The 18,668-nt window shown below is 58.1% G+C and overlaps 7 protein-coding genes across 8 annotated transcripts in view; 5 read left to right on the forward strand and 2 right to left on the reverse strand.

The window, feature by feature from the left end:
• Positions 1-802: 802 nt before the first annotated feature.
• Positions 803-1,534, forward strand: SDRG_02660 (hypothetical protein; the record flags this gene model as incomplete). Its single annotated transcript, XM_008608252.1, has 4 exons — positions 803-836; positions 878-1,053; positions 1,098-1,437; positions 1,491-1,534. 4 exons carry the CDS (start codon positions 803-805, stop codon positions 1,532-1,534), a joined length of 594 nt encoding a protein of 197 aa, XP_008606474.1.
• Positions 1,535-1,539: 5 nt separating this feature from the next.
• Positions 1,540-8,558, reverse strand: SDRG_02661 (hypothetical protein; the record flags this gene model as incomplete). The annotated part of the gene is made up of 6 exons (XM_008608253.1): positions 1,540-1,716; positions 1,769-1,880; positions 1,926-2,598; positions 2,640-8,088; positions 8,140-8,193; positions 8,250-8,558. 6 exons carry the CDS (start codon positions 8,556-8,558, stop codon positions 1,540-1,542), a joined length of 6,774 nt encoding a protein of 2,257 aa, XP_008606475.1.
• Positions 8,559-9,131: 573 nt separating this feature from the next.
• Positions 9,132-9,503, forward strand: SDRG_02662 (hypothetical protein; the record flags this gene model as incomplete). Its single annotated transcript, XM_008608254.1, has 2 exons — positions 9,132-9,216; positions 9,259-9,503. 2 exons carry the CDS (start codon positions 9,132-9,134, stop codon positions 9,501-9,503), a joined length of 330 nt encoding a protein of 109 aa, XP_008606476.1.
• Positions 9,504-11,240: 1,737 nt separating this feature from the next.
• SDRG_02663 (hypothetical protein) lies at positions 11,241-12,668 on the forward strand. Its single transcript, XM_008608255.1, has 4 exons — positions 11,241-11,326; positions 11,374-11,663; positions 11,713-11,831; positions 11,878-12,668. The coding sequence occupies exons 1-4, from the start codon at positions 11,248-11,250 to the stop codon at positions 12,509-12,511; spliced, it is 1,122 nt and encodes a 373-aa protein (XP_008606477.1). The 5' UTR covers positions 11,241-11,247; the 3' UTR covers positions 12,512-12,668.
• Positions 12,669-12,670: 2 nt separating this feature from the next.
• Positions 12,671-13,729, reverse strand: SDRG_02664 (hypothetical protein; the record flags this gene model as incomplete). The annotated part of the gene is made up of 1 exon (XM_008608256.1): positions 12,671-13,729. The coding sequence occupies one exon, from the start codon at positions 13,727-13,729 to the stop codon at positions 12,671-12,673; it is 1,059 nt and encodes a 352-aa protein (XP_008606478.1).
• Positions 13,730-13,875: 146 nt separating this feature from the next.
• SDRG_02665 lies at positions 13,876-15,001 on the forward strand. 2 transcript variants are annotated; one of them, XM_008608258.1, is made up of 5 exons: positions 13,876-14,112; positions 14,171-14,290; positions 14,341-14,470; positions 14,520-14,875; positions 14,921-15,001. In XM_008608258.1, coding segments are annotated over exons 1-5 (762 nt in total). In that variant the 5' UTR covers positions 13,876-13,958; the 3' UTR covers positions 14,923-15,001. The 2 variants fall into 2 exon arrangements, with proteins under 2 accessions (XP_008606480.1, XP_008606479.1); XM_008608257.1 differs by having other exon boundaries at positions 14,520-15,001.
• A 925-nt stretch (positions 15,002-15,926) lies between these two features.
• The window catches only part of SDRG_02666 (hypothetical protein), a gene marked incomplete at its 5' end in the record, with an annotated part of 3,924 nt that continues 1,182 nt past the window's right edge, over positions 15,927-18,668 (forward strand). The window contains 5 exons of the mRNA XM_008608259.1: positions 15,927-16,070; positions 16,113-16,409; positions 16,460-16,678; positions 16,732-17,119; positions 17,183-18,659. Of these exons, the coding sequence (XP_008606481.1) occupies positions 15,927-16,070; positions 16,113-16,409; positions 16,460-16,678; positions 16,732-17,119; positions 17,183-18,659 (2,525 nt within the window). The remainder of the gene's footprint in view (positions 16,071-16,112; positions 16,410-16,459; positions 16,679-16,731; positions 17,120-17,182; positions 18,660-18,668) is intronic.

Consider the following 18,668-nt stretch of genomic DNA (forward strand, 5'->3'; position numbering starts at 1 on the left):
TAGTAACGTTAGAAGACGACGCGGTCTTCAATGTGCTAGTACTCTTGCTACGTGCTGGTACCGTCCGTGCACTTGTCGGTTTGCAGCAGGAAGGTATTCACTCACAATCGCTGAGACTCCGCTTGAGGTAGGAAAATGCAATTCCATCGGAGGGGAATCTCGATTGTGTCGCTGCGAGTTTTGTCGTCGAAGTCCATTTGAATTTGTTTGGTCGCTAGTATTAGTACAGTGCAGGAGTTGACCTAGTCGACTTCAAACGCAGCGTTTCCGCGTCGCCGCCTCGTGTCTCTACACGTCTTGGTACCAAACCAAGACGACGTATTGATAAGTGCGGGAGTGTAGTCATGTCCCGGGCATGCTGTTCGTGTAAATGACGCTTAGGTTGTGTCGCGACGAACAGACAACTTGTCATTCGTCGACCGCACGAAAGACACCCATGCGGGAGAGGGATCGGCATATACTGATGCGCCGGTTACAGAAAAAGGTCATGGTGTTTAACGCGGGGCGAAACGTTTTTCTCCGCCAGTCGTGCAGACATACTGTATGGCGTCCTAGTATCTCTTCCTACGACTGCGTCGTGCAAGCTCCGCGGGTCGAATTGAGACTGCTATTGAGACCGTCTCATCCTTGTGGCATGGGATATCCACGATCCGTCTTAAAGCCAGAGTAGAACGTAGAATAGTCAAAAATGCGTAAAACATCACAAGACATGGGTAGAAATCTATTGCAACGTTTAACGTAGTGCGTCAAAAGCGTTTAACGCACATCGACAGGCGGCCTGCCATTTCTGAAAATCGGCGTCATGAGCGCGCTGTACTTAGAGCTACCGCCGACAGGTCGGCGTCGTGCGCACCACGTTGCGCTCAGGCTTGCGTAGGCGCCGAGTCGGCCAAGGTCGTGATTCGCATCGACCCGATGCAGGTACTGCTGGGTCTCAGCTCAGGCGACCTCTCGGAGATGGCCGTGCCCGGTATTTACGTGCCGCTGGACTTTCTCGAGTCGCTCGACACGAACGCCTCGGTGCACGACGCGTGGGAGAAGGCGCAACTACAGGCATCTACTCTATTGCGTGGACAATGGCTCATTAGGACACGTAGGAGGCGCGCGAATGCGCTGATATCACCAATCAAGACATTGTGACGCAGATTTCGCTGACGTACCCCGTCGTCTTTAGCACCACGATGGGCTTCATCGCGGGCTACGCTCTCAAACACATTGGCCACATCATCGGCGTCCTCGGCATTGCAGCCATCGCGTCTTCCGAGGGTCTCGTCGAGATCCACTGGAAGCGCATCAAAAAGTATTTTGCGCTCAATGCGCTGGTCGCGGCGCCGGCGTCGACGTCGCTGAGTGTTGTCGAGATCTGGGACGACTTGACCAAGAGCTTCCGAAAAGAGAAGCGCCCGCGTCGGCCACCGCCGCGCGTGCTCTCACCAGGTTGGTCATTTTGGAATGCATTAAGGCTGTCTACTATCGCAAATGTCTACTAGGGGGCTTCCTCGTCGGGCTGATACTCGGGCTGCGGCACCGGTAGTTGTTCTAGTTCATGCGGCCGATGCAGTTGACGGCGCCGCAGTCGCACTTGATCGCTTCGTCCTCGATCGGAAACTTGTAGTCGTACGTGACCTCGTCGCCGACGTGCAACGTCTGCTTGGCGAAGATGATGATCTTCTTCTCGTTTCCGTCGATCGTGATGATGCGCGCATTGGCCTTGGGCTATGGACGCAAACCTTAGTAATAGCACCTAGTATTCTTTGCAGTGGTGTACGTTGCAAGAGTGGTTGATGAAGCGCGCGAGGTTGCCCGTGCGCGTCGCGTCGACAATCGTGTCAGCGTCGAGCCGAAACATGTAGCAGCTTCCAATGCCCATCTCCTCGTATCTAGAGCACATTGAGTGATCGTAGTCGCCGCGCGAGGACGCATACCTTTTCTCGCGGCAGTCGGCGACCTTTTGCCGGATCGCTTGCCCTTGGTATTCGACAATCATCTTGCCTTCGGCGATCTTTTCCTTGACAAAGAGCCCGTAGCCGTGGATGCGCGACTTGCGCACCTCGAGGCGCTCGTCAAACGGACGCTTCCGTAGCTCGCGGTACTGCATAGCGATCGGAAGCTGCTCCAAGTCGACGCTCGGCTTGTTGGCGTTGTTGCTGTTGGCAGCGATCGGCTCGTCTGCGTGCTTTGAGAGTCCAACTGTCCGGCTTTTCTTCTTGGTCGAGGGCTTGATCGCCTTGGACTGCTGCCATCCAAGGTACCCGTCGGTGCGGATGCTGCCCGACGACTGCTTGGCATGCTCGCGCATCGAGCGCAGCCGCTTGAGGTCCGTTCGCGCCTCGTCAAACGTGGCCTCGGACGGCAGCACGTGGCAAAACACGTACGGAAGCGGGTTGGCCACCGGGTCGTAGAGGGCGCAGGTCGGCGCCATCGGCAACGCCTCCAAGGCCGCGCCGACGACAGGCACCGTGAGGCCAAAAAAATGGTCGCCAACCAGGCCGTACGAAAACCACGACGTCCGCCGAAGGAACGGGTTCCAGCCGACGCTGAAGACGCGCTGCGTCTCGTAGAGCGCCAAAAGACGGCTTCGGAGTTGGTTCATGGCGTCTAGGATAGCCTTGATACAAAATCACGATTCGATTGCGTACCGTTGGGCGAGACGCCAAAGATTGGGTTGTCCTTGTTGTCGGACGGTGTGATGCGAAAGAGCGGTGTCTTGGTCGGCGACAGAAGGATGTCGCACTCGTAGAGACAGCGCGTCTGGACCGTCACGGCACTCCAAAAGATGCGCGTGCTCCGGTACCCGATCGGGTACAATGTTGAGACGGTGTGGCACGCGTCGTTGCCCACCTCGATGGCACCGAGCGCGTGAACGGTGAGCGCGCCGATGCGGTAGCAGACGCCCTTGGCCAGCTGCGTTTTGCTGAGCTTCTTGGATTTGCCACTCGTTGCTTCCTGCTCGCACATGAGAAACCGAAGCGGCTCCACGCCAGGCGTCGGCGTCTCGAGCGTTGCCGTCGCCACAACGTGATCGACAAGGTCATTCAAGCATGCCGTCACATCACATGCCAGCATGGATTCCCCGTCCGTCGCTTCGCAGCCCGTGGTCGCCGTCTTGAGTTTCTTGCGCGCCGCGACGTCGTCGTCACGCTTGCGCTTTTTGCTGTGTGTCTTTTGAACGTGGACGCGCCAGTGGTCGGCGCAGAACGCTTGGTTTTCCGTCGTGAACGTCAGATGCGGCGTCGCGCAGTGCAGATGATAATTAAGCTGACACCGGAGCCCATGACAGCCTATTGTCGCGCCGCTCAACAAGCACACTGCGCAACGGTACGTGCGGCCGCGGAATCGAGCTTTCTGGCACATCTTGAGCACGCCATAACTGTCTTCGTAGACCTCGGACGACCACGAGATGCAGTTGACGTGCACCCACTGGTCGAAATCCGCAAACACGAGTCGCCCCGCAAACGCTGGGTCGTCCCCCGACTCGCGGCACAAGCCGCACACGCGCGGGTCCGTAAAAGCCCCGAGCGTCGACGACCAGTCGCCCCAGTCGCGCAGTGGCGGCGCAAACGTCATTTTCGCCAGTGCCGTGTGCACGGGCATCTCAGGCACGCGCATCGGCTTTGGCGTAATCTCTGCAACGGCGGTCTTCGTTTCGATCTCGGCAGACGCGTCACTGCCCGTGTCGACGTCGTCCAGAATCTCAATCACGCTCGGCGACACTGGGGCGTCAGGTAGTGGTGGTACCTCGTCGACATGCGGCTTGGTGGTTTGCTGCTTCCGGCGTGCATACTCGTTGGTGATGGCGGCGACCTCGGCATCAATCGAAACAGCGCTGCGATCGACGAGCGCATCCGAGAGCCGAGCTGGAATGTCGTGGCTCGCGAGGAGTCCGGCTGTGAAGAGGCTAACGCGCTTCGTTCCATAGAGCCACGTGCAGCAGGCTAAGAAGGACGCAGCCCCGACTGCTTCCGACACAATGTGCGCGATCGCCGACGGCGTTGACGCGACACCGTCCACCGTGAAGAATTGTTGCTTCTTGCGCAGCTCTCGACGCGCGGCAGCACGGGGACCCCGAGAGTAGCGCTTGAAGCGGATGTAGCGGCTAGCAGCTTGCCGCAGTGCAATCGGGATCATGCTCTCGGAAAATCCCGTCGACGGTGGCTCGACAAGGAACGAGATGCGACGCCCCGAGAGCGCTTTCAGGCAATCTTCACCGCAGCGCAAGATGTAGAGGTACAGCGGCGCGTAGTTGCGCCAATGGTCGTACTGCCGCAGCGTCTGGCGCAGCGACTGCTGCGACTCCCATGCGAGCGTGATTTCCTGCCGCTTTTCTTGGATGAGCGCAATGTTGAGCTGGAGGCCCCACGCTTGCCGGAAGGCCCTGAGGTGTTTTCGCTGCTTCTTGCGGCAATGAGGACAGTAATACTCGCTCTCGTCCGTGAGCGACGCAAGCGTCTCTTCCGTAATGTTGTCGCAAGCAGGATGCCCCCAGGACTGGCAGCCATCGCACTGTATGAGCGTCTCGGACTCGGACCAGCGTTTTTGGCAGCCTGGACACGTGTTGTTATCGCTGCCGCCGCGCGACCGGGGCTTGCGCGGCGCACCGAGCAGTGAGTCGCGGGCAGAGTCGTCCATGCAGCCGATGCAGCATGAGACGCTTGGGCTCCACGACGCGCTGTCCTGGATCTCGTGGCACGTCTCGCACTCGACGCAGTTGCCACACACAAAGCCCGTCGACGGCACGTCACGCAGTTTTGGGCGGAGGCAGAACGTGTGACACCCACGCTCGCAAACATCGCAGACTAAGAGCTTGGCTTCGTCCTTGTTGGTGCCACAGAGCTCACACAGCTTGCAGTTGGGGCAGCGCCAGAACGCCTGCAGCTTGGTTTGCTTGGCAGGGTTGTTCGACACGTCCAGCGGCGGGTGGAGGCAAAACTGGTGGTACGCCTCGCCACAGTCGATGCAAAATACAAACTTCTCGGACACGCCCGTACTGCAGCAGACGGCGCATGCATCGCACCATGCCAGTGCGTGCGCTTGTGCCAAAGACTGCGTCGCGACGACGCTGGCCACGCACGAGTATGGCTTGGGCACAATGCCCAGCTCGGTCGGAAGCTTGAAGAGGTCCAGGCGACCGACATCCGTCGTTGGCCCCGACGCCGCAACGTCGACTTCTTCTTCTGACCCGATCGAGGGCGACGGCACATGCAGCGGAGAGTCCGTGGGCGTACCGAGACCATCGTCTGTTTTCGTCTTGGCCAACATGGCGTTAGCAAGCGTTGGACCGGCACCACCCGTGGACGTGGGCACGCCGCTTTCGTCCTTCGTTATAAGCGTCGAATTATTGGGCAATTGACGCTTGGCCGCAGCAGCGATGTTCTCCGAGAACTTGCCGTTCGGCACGAGGAGCACGGACGGAAGCAGCTGCCGCAGGAGGCGGGCGCCGGCGTTGTAGAAGCGCCACGCCTCTCGCCACACGAGGTAGTCTCGTTCCTTCGAGTTGAATGTCACAGCGTTCAAGCACAGAAGCTCAAAGTGGTCCCGAAAGTCTGCGCCGAGGCCGTGAACATACGCGCGCTCCTTTAGCTGCCGCGCCATCGTGCTGAGGTCCATCGGCGACTTGATGATGTCAAAGTACGTCGGCGCGATCTCGACAGTCACGGGCTCGCTAAAGATGCCAAATTTGTCCTCAGCGCGCAGCGCGTGAAGAAGCTTGTAGAGGCGCAGCTGACGGCAGCTGGCACATTCGTACTTGGCCATCGTCCGCGGGTCGTACTTCGGCTTGAAGCTCAGTGCGCGCGCCAACCGGTCGTCAAGCCACTTGCGCTTCAGCTTGTCGGTCCCAATGTCGTCGGGGCACACGTCGCTTGGTTCAATCGCGCCCACGCTGAAGTCCAGGATCTCACTCTCGGCTGGGGTTGCGTGGTACATGGGATCTTGGTCCGGCTCGCAAGCGCTGTGCGCCCACAGCTCGCACGATGTGCACTGAAGCACGTCGGCACAGAAGCCGTCGCGGCCGTGCAGTTTGTGACACACGGGACAGTACTGCTGTGCCGCATACTCGATACTGCACTTGGCGCAGAGGTAGAGACGCGCAAGCTTGGTCTCGAAGAGCTGCCACGCGTCAACGTCGGAGGCGCCACAGCCGTCGCACGACCGGCAGCTGGCACAGACGTACGGGATTTCAAGGTCTCCAACGAGCTCTGTCCCGTCCTTGTCGAGGACCGGAAATCGCTCGTAGGGTGGCGAGATACACGCTTTGTGCGTGGTGATGGCGCAGGCGCTGCACGCGATGACGGACGCCGATTGCAGAGGGAAGAGGCACGTCGCACAAGTCGGCGCATCCTCGTTTGTGGGTGGCACGTTGACGTCGAGACCCGGGTCATCGCTCCCGCTGGTCTGGAGTTGGAGGACGGCGTCGGCGTCAAGGTACCATTGCATCGAGAGGTCGGTGTACGAGAGGTGGCACTGCCACGTCCACGCCGTCGAGCGAACGCCCTCGGTGGTTGCAGGCGTCGGAGGCGACACGACGACGCTGGAACCTTCTTCGGTCTCGAACCAGTAGTTGTCGCCATTGCCCGGCACCTTGTCCATACGCGTGATGCGTCCCACAAGCGTCGTCTGTGTCGCGTAATCAACGATGCCAACGCGCTTGCCGACCCAGTCCGCGCCGACAAAGTGTTTTTGGATCTCACGCGCGAGCCCATCGCGAGCGTCCTGGACGATTGCTACGAAGCGGTCATTGGCTCCGTGCGCTGTGTTGACCGCGCTTTGCCACGCGACGTCTTCTCTATATGCGTCGGCGGCGTCGGTGGCGAGCCACTTGTCGAAGGAGCGCAAGGACGAGAGCGGACACCACACCACACGCGTTTCGTCGTCGCCCGCCGATGTGTACAAGAGCACAAGCGCGTCTGCTTCCTCCTTCGCTGCGCCAAAGAGAAGCTTTGCTGGGTCGTTGAGCACCATCTTCTGTGCAGGCCACCATTGGCGCTCGAGGTGCAGAAAGACGTTGGTGTTGGTGCCGACAGCCACTGGAAGGGAGTGCAACGGCAGCCACTGCGTCGTCGCGTCACAAAAATTGACGCGAAAGAGCAATCGGTGCAGGTCCAGCGCCATGACGTCACCAATGGACCACGGTGCGTCATCCTGATGGCGAATCAAGACGCGCCGCCCGACGTACTGGTGAAGCGTCTTGAGTTGCTTGGCGTCATCGATGCGTTTCATCCGCTCCGTGAGCGGCTCTGGGATCACGATGCGGAGCGGCTGCCGCGACACGCTGTCCAGCGACGCATCTGCGGCTCCCTCCTCATCTTCATCGTCGGGCTCATCATCACTGACGTGAGGCGATGCTCTGGGCGTGCTTCCTCGGCTGCCACTGCCCTTGCGGGGTTTTTTGGGCTTGGGCGACGCCTTGCTCTCTTTCGGGAAGCGCTTTCCAGACTTGGAGGTGGTCGGTTGCGGCGGCGCGGTGCGGCTGTTGTCCCTTTTTAGTCCGTCACCGCTCGATGGAGACGCATCGCGCTTGCGCTTCCGCGACGTCTTGGCCGCTTTCGTAGTACTGTCGCTGTCGTCGTCTAGCGCAAGATCGATGATCTCGTCCGGCTTCAATGCTGGCTTTGGCGCCTTGCGTGGCCGAGACTTCGCTGCGTTGTCGTCCATCTCATCACTTTCTATCGCGCTGGTGTGGTGGGTGACGTCGCAGTGCACGCAGAACCATTGTCCAGACGGTACAACTCGCATGTCGAGATGCGCCATCGAGAACTCGCCTGAGCAGCTGTCGCAGAGCACAACCATCGCGTCGTCGAGGGGTTCGTCAAGAGGAATGATAATGTGGTCCGCGCGCCCACCGCGTTGACGACTACCCCGGCGAGGGGCTTTGTCGCGCTCGTTCTCAAAGCAGGATGGGCACTGCCATCGGCCCTTGCTCACGCTCGGCAGGCATAGCGTATGTGCCGTCGACACGAGGCACGCGCAGCACTTCATAATGTGCATCTCGGGGATCGTTGTCAAGCCGCAAGAGGAACACACGCCATCTGTACTCATGGGCAAGTCGTCAGACTCGGACTGCTCGAGCGGGCTTGCACCGAGACTCCCCTTCAACATCACAGCATGAGTCAATGTATGCATGTAGCGTGAGCTGCATACCGTCGAGAGCAGAGACGGCGATGTGGCTTTCGTTGCCACACTTTCAGCTGCCATCTAGACATGTCCAAGTGGCCCATCAGCATGCATACTTGCCAGCGTGCAACACGAACCTCGTCTGTATCGCTGGGCGAAGACGCGTCGTCTTGTACTGGCGCTCCTTGCATGCGGTCCCAGAGCTCGTCCGCTTCTTCGTCGTTATTGTCGCCGTCTTCAATGATCTTCTTGACTGTTTCGGCCAGGAGGAGGCCGCGTTCGGGCTTGAGCCGTCCCGAGCAGCCCGAGCAGGTCCATGAGGTCTTGGTTCGGCGCTTGTTGCGCACGCAGGGCGCGTGGAAGGTCCCTCTGCAGGCGGAGCAGCGCCACTCGTCGTCGGCGCCGTCGGCCACGACCCGATGGCACTCGTCACAGGAGCGCTGCATGCGGGGTGTAGCAGCAGGCGCTTTGATCCGCTCAATAATTTTCGAATGGTGGGCCTATTGTATTATTGTTGACGCTTTTCGCGCTGGTTTCCGACAGCGCATTTTTAATGCGAGTCGTTTTTTTTCAATGCAAAACCCCTATATAATCAATAAATTATGGTGAAACTCGTTTTATATTTGGCGCTGGCTGCATTCTATGACGGGGAACTTAACGTCTATTGCACGTCAAAAGCTTGGGTTGGTGTGTCGGTTGGGATCTTTTTGGCGCGTACTAGTACACAGCGCACCAGCGCCACGAGCCATTGGACTTTGTCGCAAGAAGCGCTCTTGATGCACGGAACGTAGAGTGTCCGCCGCTTCCCCGCGGTCGGGCCACTCGGAGCTGCTCTGGGATTAGAGATGGAGAGGCGCGTCGACGGTGTCGAGAATCACCAACCGACGATGACGATGGTCTGATTCATGACAACTTCACGCATTGTCTATGAAGGAGACGACACAGCAAATAATGGAATGCCTTTTCTTTATATGTTGACAGCAATGCTTGTAGTTGTGTTGCTACGCAGTAGACGGCGCATGTCCAAAGGACCGAGTGCTGTCGCAGCATGCGGCGCGGAGCCGCTCCTGGAGCCCCAGCGTCGTCGGTGCCACTTCCAGAGCGGTACAAATGTGTATGAGTTCTGTGAGAATTGTCCTCTTGAAGCGCTCGAGCGCGACATGCTCCTGCAGCAGGCGGTCACGCAGTTGCAACTCTGCAGCAAGAAAGGCTGCTTCTCGTGCCTGGAGTCGTCCATCTTCTTCGATAAGCGCCTCCAGAACGCGGATGTTCATGCATTTGAGGCGCTCAACTTCGGCGGCTTCGAGCTCATATGTGCGCTTTTGCTCCTCCGCGAGCTCGAGATTGAGTGCAACTTGCCGCAGGGCTTCATCCAGACGACGCTCCATTGACGCCACTTGAAGCGCAAGGAGCGCCTTCTCGCGCTCATTTACGATTCGATTTTGCTAAATTGTACCATGAGAAAAAGTAATCAAGCTTTGGGTTCTGAACCTCGGCGAGAACGGCGCGCTCGTCCGTAAGCACACGCAGACTCGAGCACTCTTCTTGTGCCATCTGGAATAGCTCTTCCCATTCGGCAGTGCTGTGTACGACAGGTGCTTGGTCGTACAAAGTTGGCGCGCAGCACTGCATGTGTCCATTTTGCGTCGATGGCGTCGTTGGCGTGCTGGCGGAACTGCCATCGGCTAAATTGAGGGTCGCGTGAGTCACCGCACCCGTTTGGGATACGCGTCCATACCCTGCACGGCCACGGAGGTACTCATCTGTGCAAGAGGTCGCCGCTGCAGTGCAGACCACTCGTGTAGTGTCAGAGCCCACACGCCGAGCTGCCGGTCCAATGCCGTGCCCAGCGGCGATGTTCCGTCCCAAGAATTGCAAAAAGTCGTAGGACCCTCTGTGATCACGGCGATGAAGGCGTCGAGGCGTCGGACCGCTGACACTACCGCTTGCAGCATGTCGGATTTTAAAACGTCGAGCTCGACCATACGCGCTTGGAGCTTCGCCGCAACGTCGCCTTCATCGCCGACCACAGTAAGCACCTCAGCACGCGACTCCTTTTTGCTTGGCTCTGGCTCGTCGTAGTCGCTCAGCGTAGAGCAATCAGAGAGAACACCATAATCTTCGTTGTCGTATCGGGAGGTGCTCGTGTCGTTGTTGTTGTCGTCGTCGGACTCTTCGTCGCTGCTAAGCTCGAGAAAGTCGGGGGCAGATAAGACTGGGTCGAGCTTTCTTGTGTCAAGGCGCTGTCGGCCTGGGAGCGTTGTTTGTCGAAGGCGCCTTGAAGATCGAAGCACGGCTTGCAGCTCGAGAGCAGCGTCGCGGACCACGCTGGCCATTGTCGAAGTTGCGCTCTATTCTTCGAATGGGATCTTTTCCAGCCGGTCAATTTGACTGCGTGGAATCTTCAGCGTCTGTGCGCTATGGTACACAGCGCATGGAGCTGTGTGTGTGTACAGTCATTATTGTTCAGAGCCATGGGGGTATGGATCGCGCGAGGTCGGTCATGCACTGTTATCGGTGAAGGCTCCTTCGACAAGCTCTCCTCGCGCGATACTAGTAGCGTCTCCTCTTGTAATAAAATAAGGTCAGGACGCATAACCCGAGCTGTGAACATCTCACAATCAATTCTCGAGTGCTGCAGAGCACCCGAGCAGGAAGTGCGTTCAGGTACTGCACCGGTGGGCCCTCGAAGTCGCAGAAAATAGCGTGTCCATGTACGTACTACAGTACTGGTAATGAGCCGTATTGCGAGTGCCGTTGGTCGCTTGACCGTTGGTCCGTGCCACTGCAGCAAGTTCATGGAGGGTACAGTTTGCGCACGGGGTTGCACGGATCGCCTGGCGCCAATTTTTCCTTCTTGCTGGATGTTGCCACATGGCTCCATACAAATCTTAAATATGGCATTCCACCCAGCCACTGCCCTAGTGCTTGGTGCATGGGAGAATCCACAAACAAGAAAGATATGGCTGGTCGACATTAGCGCCTGTCTCGCATTTTAGCCAATCAGATGACACGTTTCGATATGAATGAGTCCTATTGGTGCATGCAACGTTAAGTGTGTCCTTTTTGGCCAATCCAACGTGCGTTTCTAAGCGGTAGTAATGTTGAGCTGGTCATTCACCCGCCAGACGACACATGAGCCGCCTCAGGTGGCTGTCATTTCGGAACTGGCCTTCAACGAGCATGAACAAAGGGACGAAGATCGCCATCGCGGGTACGACGCCTCGTGAAACTGCGTTAAAAAATCGTTCCTCGTGTTAGTGATACTGCTTCTCGGCGCAGTCTTCGGCATTCTCGGCGGCGTCGGTGTCTTCTCGTCGTCCACGTCCGTTTCTGACAAGGCGACCCCGGACAATCAAACCAAAGCAAACGGCTCGTCCACGTCACCGACGCCTGCGACGGGCACTGCTGCACCTGGCTCACTGCCCGACGTTGTTGCCAACTCGTCTGCCCGCGAGGGTCATCTGGACCGTCCCGCAAGCTGCAAGATTGTGCCTCCAGGAAAGCGCGTCGCCGCCTTTTGGATGACAGAAATTGGTGGCTGCGAGACCGTACGTCACTACGCATTATTGAACCGATTTAGTCAGCTCTCTACCGTAGATCCCCGATGGCGTTACGCACGTCTATTTCGCGTTCGCCGAGATCCAAGCGGGCCTCGTCAACCAGTCGTTCCAGACGAGCGAAGCCAACATGACGGCATGCGTCTCGGCGTTGCGCAAGTATGCGTTTAAATGATCACCTTTCGCGCGCTGAAGAGCCTCCTAGGCGGTGCATTCTGGTACTCGGCAGTATTGGTGGCGCCAACGCCAGCAAGTACATGAAGACCGTCAAGGACCCGCAGGCGTTTGCCGACTCGGCGATGGCGCTCATCAAGAAGTACAAGTTTGATGGCATCGACATGGACGACGAGAGTGTCGGTCCCGAGTTTGACGGCGTGCGCGTCTTGGCGTACATGAAGGCCCTCTACGCGGCAATGAAGGCCAACGGCAACAACTACCTGCTCACGTACGACGCGTTCATGTACGAGGGCAACCTCGACACATGCAAGAGCGCAACGTACATTCGGTGTTGGCCCGTCGGCCTCGAGAAATACCTCGACTGGGTCAACGTCATGGCGTACAACATCAACGACAACCCCGCAAGCGCCAACGGCATGTACGCGGCGGCCACGAAGCCTGGTGACATCTTCTCGCGCTGGGCGACGCTCGTCACGGCACCAAAGGTCATGATCGGCACGTGCAGCCGCGACGGTGATGCCTACGGGCCATGCGCAAGCGCGGCGGTGGTTTCGCAGTGGACCAAGTGGGCCACCAACTATGGGGGTATGATGGTCTGGGCCGGCTCCAAGGACGTCAAGTACAACTACGAAGTGCTGACCAACATCATCAAGAGCCAGTGAGCATGGTGCATTTTTGGTCACTTGTCCAATGGACAAGTACAACTGATAACGGTTTCCATCAAATCGATGCATGCAATTTGTATTGCATCTTTAATTTGGCGCTTCACGCCTCTGTAGCACATGTACATACAAGGGATACAATACGCTTTTATGTTGGCGCTATGTCTTCATCAAGTAGCCGAGCTCATGCAGCTCGAGGAGCTCGTCGACGGTGAGCCTCTCAGGCTTGTGTCGCATGGCTTGAATGAGCTTGCCGAGGGCTACACCTTGGAGGTTCACGGGCCACGCTGGATCGTTCGGAGGTACAACAAAGTCATCGGGCACAACGTTGGTGTCGTGTAGGCTTTCGTAAATCTTCCAGCCGCGCACGCGGACTGCGAACGAGATCTCGGTGGCATCCCACGGAAACCCGAGTGACGCCAGTGCGTCGAGCTGACCGAGGGTGAGGCGCTCGGGGCGGCCGCGGATATTGTTGACGGCGAGTCCGAGTCTGATACCCCATGTCTCCTCGGGCCACGACGCATCCCCTTTTGGCACGACAAAGTCGCGCGGGACGTGCAATTCGTTGAACCGGCGGTGGTACGTCTCGAGAGCGAGTAGTTTCGCGTCCCACGATCGCTCCCACGACGACCAAACAAAACCCAGCGCGTCAAGTTGGTTCTTCTCATGCGCTGGCAGCGACTCGACCTGGTTGCGGATCGCGTTGACAACCTTTCCGAGCTTCATTCTGTGCAAGACCGGTGGCCAGACATCGTCGCTGGGCACAATGAACGCAATCGGGACGTTCACGTGGCCTTCAAGTGCACGAAATGTCTTGAGTGCGAGGAGCTTGGTTGACCACGCAATAATCGTGCGTCCCGTGAACGGAAACGCTAGACGTTCGAGGTCGTGCTTTTGAGTCGACGAGAGCACGTTGCGCCTCCATTGCGTACGGAGGTTGTTCACAACGCGACCGAGCGCTAAATCCCATGTCTCTTCAGGCCACGTGGCGCGCATGGACGGTTCGACCTTGAAGGACTGGGGCACTTGCAGGTGGCCATGGAGCTCCTTGTAGCGCTCGAGTGCGAGCACCGTTGTGGCCCACGCTTTTCGCTGCGGTTTGACCTGGAGCTTAGGCACAAGACTCGTCGCTGCTGTCGTAATGTGCGTTCGCAATCGCTGCGGCTGGACGAGCTGCGGGCAGCGTCGGACCAGCGTCGCCACGGCGTTGCGGAGCATGTTTGCGAACCGTGACAAAACGAACAATGAATACGTATATTGACTTCTCATTGGCCAAAAATGACGTAGGTGCTCACGTTGATTCGTGAAAAAGACGCCCAATCGTCGGCTTCAGGCGCGGTCATTGGTCAATATTTAAATTCTTACTTTGCCCCACAGCTGATGCTGACGAAAGCGAAGCGGCACGACGCTCAATACGTGTTCTGCGCTAGCTATACCGGAGACGAGAATGGACGGCGCTAACAACGGCCAGCTCGCCGAAGACGAGCAAGACAGGGTGCAGAAAGCGGTCGGAATGGAGCCCAAGAGTACAGTCGAAGGATGTGACAACGATGACGACGATATGTGGGCTCAGGAACTCGAGAGAGAGCTCGCCCTTGACGGTGCGCAGTACCATGCCTCAACCATTCAACCATTCTCTTACTCATGCAAGCATTTTAGTGCACGTAAAGAAGCGCGGCATGATTCCCTTCCACTTGCCGCATGAAGTCCTCATGGTACTTATGAGCATGGTGTCCGTGGGACGCGTGTGCCGTTCTTGGAGTTTAGCCGCCGCGGAAGGTACTAGTACCTGCTTGACATATTCACTTGGAGACTTCACTGTTCGCTAGTCACGCGCAGCAAGTACCGCAATATCTTTGAAGGACTCTTTCTCGAGCTTCTCGCCGATGACGCCACTGGCGCGATCGCACTCGCCCGGACGGTGGAGGATGCGTTGCACGCGTTCTACGGTCTTGACCAGTGTGCGCGTAAGTCTCCCTTGCCGAGTTCTTACAATTTGTACTTGTAGCGGCTGCTTTGTTCCGAAGGCCTACAAGGAGAAGGCACGCATGCTCAAATTCAACCTCCGGGATCCGAAGAACGCACTGCTCCGCACGCGCCTCTTCCAGGGTGATCTCAGCGTCGACGCGCTAGTCCGCATGCGGTCCAGCGACATGGCCAATCCGCTCTTGGTCCAACAACGCAAGGAATGGATCAAAAAACGAACGCGCGAGGTCACACGGAACATGCGCGACCTCTCTGGCTTTATGTACTCGACGGACCTCTTCAACTGCCCGTCATGCGGCAGCAACGAGACGCAACACAGCCAGGGCCGGCGTAAAGCCATGGCCGACCGCGTCTGCATCGTCGTCATCTGCTGTAAATGTCCGTACCGGTGGCAAGTTTAGTCGTAACCATCAAGTACACTAGGAACTAAGGGTGCGTTCGGTTCACCGCGTACAAGTACTTTCAAAGCACATATCGCAAATCCGCATAACTTCGATTGCAAGGTTTTTCGATACGTGCTTTTTGTTACGCGGATTGCAAAATCGCGTTCGGTTCATCGATGTACGCCGACTTCGGTTTTTTTAGGACAGCGCATGGATGGTCCTGCGCGACGCGACCCGAGCAGCAAGCGAGGGTCCTCAATGCGATGAGTGGCGGCGTACAAGGTAAGCGCTTGAGACGTCTGTCGACGGCGCATACCCTCGATGCGCTACTCCTCCTCATACGCCTCGTGCCGGCTTCGCTAGGGGCTGCTTGGTGGAGCGACGAGGTAGCGGGCGCTCGACCTCGGAGAGAACGCTTGTCGAGTCGATGAGCAAGCAACACGACGCGCTCTGCGTGTGTACTGTTAGCATCACTAATCTAACCTAGCGCGCCCGTCGTCCGCGGCGGCATGCGCTCCCTGGTCCTTCCAAGCGTGTCGACTTGGCGCGCTGCGGTCATTGTCGCGGCCATGTCGCTGCTGGAAATCAAATCAGGGATCTGTGAAAAAAGGACCCAAATTAGGTTTTTCCGATCGAGGGCAGGATATATCCCAAAGCATCCCAACGTTCGCCGCTGGTTTGTGTCGGCTGGCCGGCTGAGGCGTTTTTTGAAAATACGTGCTTTGACGGCAAAGTACGCCAAGCTACGCGGATTTGAACCGAATGCGCCGCGTAACATTTTTTTTCGAAGTTACGTGGATGGCCTCGAAGTACGTGAAAAGCACGTGCTTTGGACGAACGGAACGCACCCTAAGAAGCTGTTGAGTGATTTGTCCAGACCATGGACCACCACCACACGACGGTTTGCTGGCGGAATCGCCGAAAACACCGAGTCGGAAGATCTCGACACTGCGTCGTGGTACACGCTGATTGGTGAAAATCGTGTATCCGGATATCTGGCGTTGCACAGGGGCCGCAAGCCGACTTTGTAGAAACGGACGAGCAGCATGTGGGTCAAGAGCCCCGAGGAGGAAGCGTTCTACGGGCGCATGTTCGCGCTCGCTGACGTCGACAAGAACGGCAAGGTGCAAGGGAAGAAAGCGGTCGACTTCTTCACCACGAGCGGACTAGCACCCAGCGTGCTCAAGCAGGTACGCCGTCGCAACACAACGACGATGCTCCATGCACCATAGGTCTGGAGCCTCGCGAGCTCGAAGATGCAGCCGTATCTGGACCAAGATGAGTTCCACGTAGCCTTGGGTCTCATCGCGCTGGCGCAGAAGGGTGAGGCATTGGACCTCGCCGCCCTCGTTGCGGCGGGTCGCGCCCGACAGCTACCACTGCCTTTGTTCCACCTCGCCGACATATTTGTCATGACGCCGAGCGATGAAGAGAAGTACGCGAGCATCTTTCGTACGTCGGCGCCAAGCGGGACCATTGCGCCGACCGAGGCGATCGAGCTCTTCCAAAAGTCGGGCCTCGCCCTTGCGGTACGGTCGCCATGCACTCGCTCAGGTGCTCATGGAGCCCACGCTATTAGGACGTCCAAGCAATTTACAAGCTCGTGGACCCAACACTCTTGACAGCACTCCCGCAGCAGGCGTTCACGATCGCAATGCACGTCATCGTGTGCAAGACGCGCCGTGGTCTCACGCAGCTGCCCATGTCGGTGCCCCGCGAGTGGTTTCCAACGCTTTTCTCATCTTCGTTGGCATCACTTGCGCAGTGCACATCCGCCGACGACATGCTCAGCATGCAGGTAACTAACCACTTACAACCCTACCGCCTTATACGATTATTCAAAAATGGCAGGCCTCCATCCAGGCAACACTGCAGAAGACAGTCGCGAGCCTCCCTGTCGTAGTTGTGCCGTCGGTCTCATCCATTGTGGCACCGCTGCAAGCGCTGGGGTATCACTTGCCCGACACAGCCATGATGCTCAGCGAGTCGTCGCTTCGCGAGCTCGAGGGCGTCTTGCTGACATACGTACAGGGAGTCCAGAAGGACTTGCTCTTATCGTCGCCGGAAGGAGTGCCGCTTGCGACGCTGGTGCAGACCCTTTCCAATTTGAAGACGCAGTCGGCGCGTCTTTTGGAGCAAAAAGAGGCAGCGATGTCTCGTCACGGTAGCCGTCATCCAGGTCTCCACGTCGACACGAAAGCCAGCAGTAGTTACGTTGACGCGCCGCCGTCGTTTCCAGGTAACTTTGGCTAATGCATGCGTCGATTGATTGCGTATCATCATGCTTTTTGCATCTCTCTAGCGCCGACAGCAGGCTGGGATGCGTTCGAAGCCGCTCCAGCGCCCATCTTGCCGACGCAGACCGTACCAGAGCCCTTGCTTTTCTCGCCAACCGGGGCCGGGGATCCATTCGGTTTTGACATCCTGGGTGGCACTGGGGGCAGCTTTACTGCGCCGATGGTTGCCTCGACGCACGTTGTCGCTACCGAGAAGCCCGTGCTCGACGCGTTTGCGTCCGCGTCATCGTCGTCGTTCAGCGCGTTTGATGCGATGAACGACATGGACTGGGGCTTTGCTGACAACCAGTACGAGCCCGTACCCGAGTTGGACGAGGCGACAGAGGTCACGAAGACAGCACCAAAGAAGATTGACAGCAACGAGCTGTTCCGGGCACCAAAAACTCAAGCACCGAACGTGCACGGCTTCGATAGCCCGTCGTTTGGCTCGGCAACATCTGCTCCAGAGCCCACGGCAAAAAATGCGTTTGGGGTCTTCCCTGCTCCGGCCGTCAAAGACCTCGGTGCGTTTCCGCCGATGGATGTGCCATCATTTGGGTCGTTTGCAGCGACGGCGAACTCGGACGGCTTTGCAGACGCCCCCACTACTCATGGCTTTCAAGCCTTCGGTGCCGAGACTGTGACCGGCGACGGCTTTGGCCCGTTTGCATCCTCGGATGCTGGTGCTTTCGCTTCTGCTCTTACCGCGTCGGGTGGCGACTTTAGTGCGTTTTCGTCCCCAGGTGCCGATGGATTCGGCACCATTGGAGCCACAGAGGCTAGCCCAAGCTTCGGTGCATTTGACGCACCTTCGGACGCGCCGGTGGCAGTTGACTTTGGCGCGTTTACACCAGCACCAGACGCACCGGCAGCGAACGGCTTTGCGTCCAGCGGCTTCGGGGCATTTGACGCTGCGCCATCTGTCGATGATGATGGCTTTGCGGCATTTACCAGCAAGTTGGAGACGTCCGCTGCGTTTGACGGCTCGAGTTTTGCGGCTTCATCCACTGGTGACGCGCCTTTGCCGACAGCTTTTGCTTTTTCGTCGAGCGAGGTGGTATCAACAGCAGAGACCGATGGCTTTGGGGCTTTCAACGAGTCGTCGGTGGTTTGTGATGTGTCCCCCGCGTCCGAAGCTTTTCCAGCGTTTGCTGCTGCCGAGTTCTCACCGCCGCCGGCCGACGACTCGTTCGGGGCGTTTGCACCCACCGATGCTTCGACGACCGATGGTTTTGGTGCGTTTCCCGCGTTTGAGCCCAATGCCGCCGTTTCGTCAGACGCCGTAGCAGAAGTGGTCGTCGACACGCTTCCAACGCCCGAAGAACTGGTCAACGTCTGTGGTAGCGACACGAGCGCGGTGTTCTGTGCGTCCGCCTTGCCCCACGATGCGGACTTGCGGGGCGACTCGCAGGCGCCGGCAGCGACGGAAGATGGCTCGGTGCCTGTCGATCTTTCGGAAAGCAGCTTCGTTACGGGCCCCATCATCGAAGCGGCATCCAACCCGTTGCCGAA

Source organism: Saprolegnia diclina (genome assembly GCF_000281045.1).
Source record: "Saprolegnia diclina VS20 unplaced genomic scaffold supercont1.6, whole genome shotgun sequence".
Taxonomy (NCBI): Eukaryota; Oomycota; class Saprolegniomycetes; order Saprolegniales; family Saprolegniaceae; genus Saprolegnia; species Saprolegnia diclina.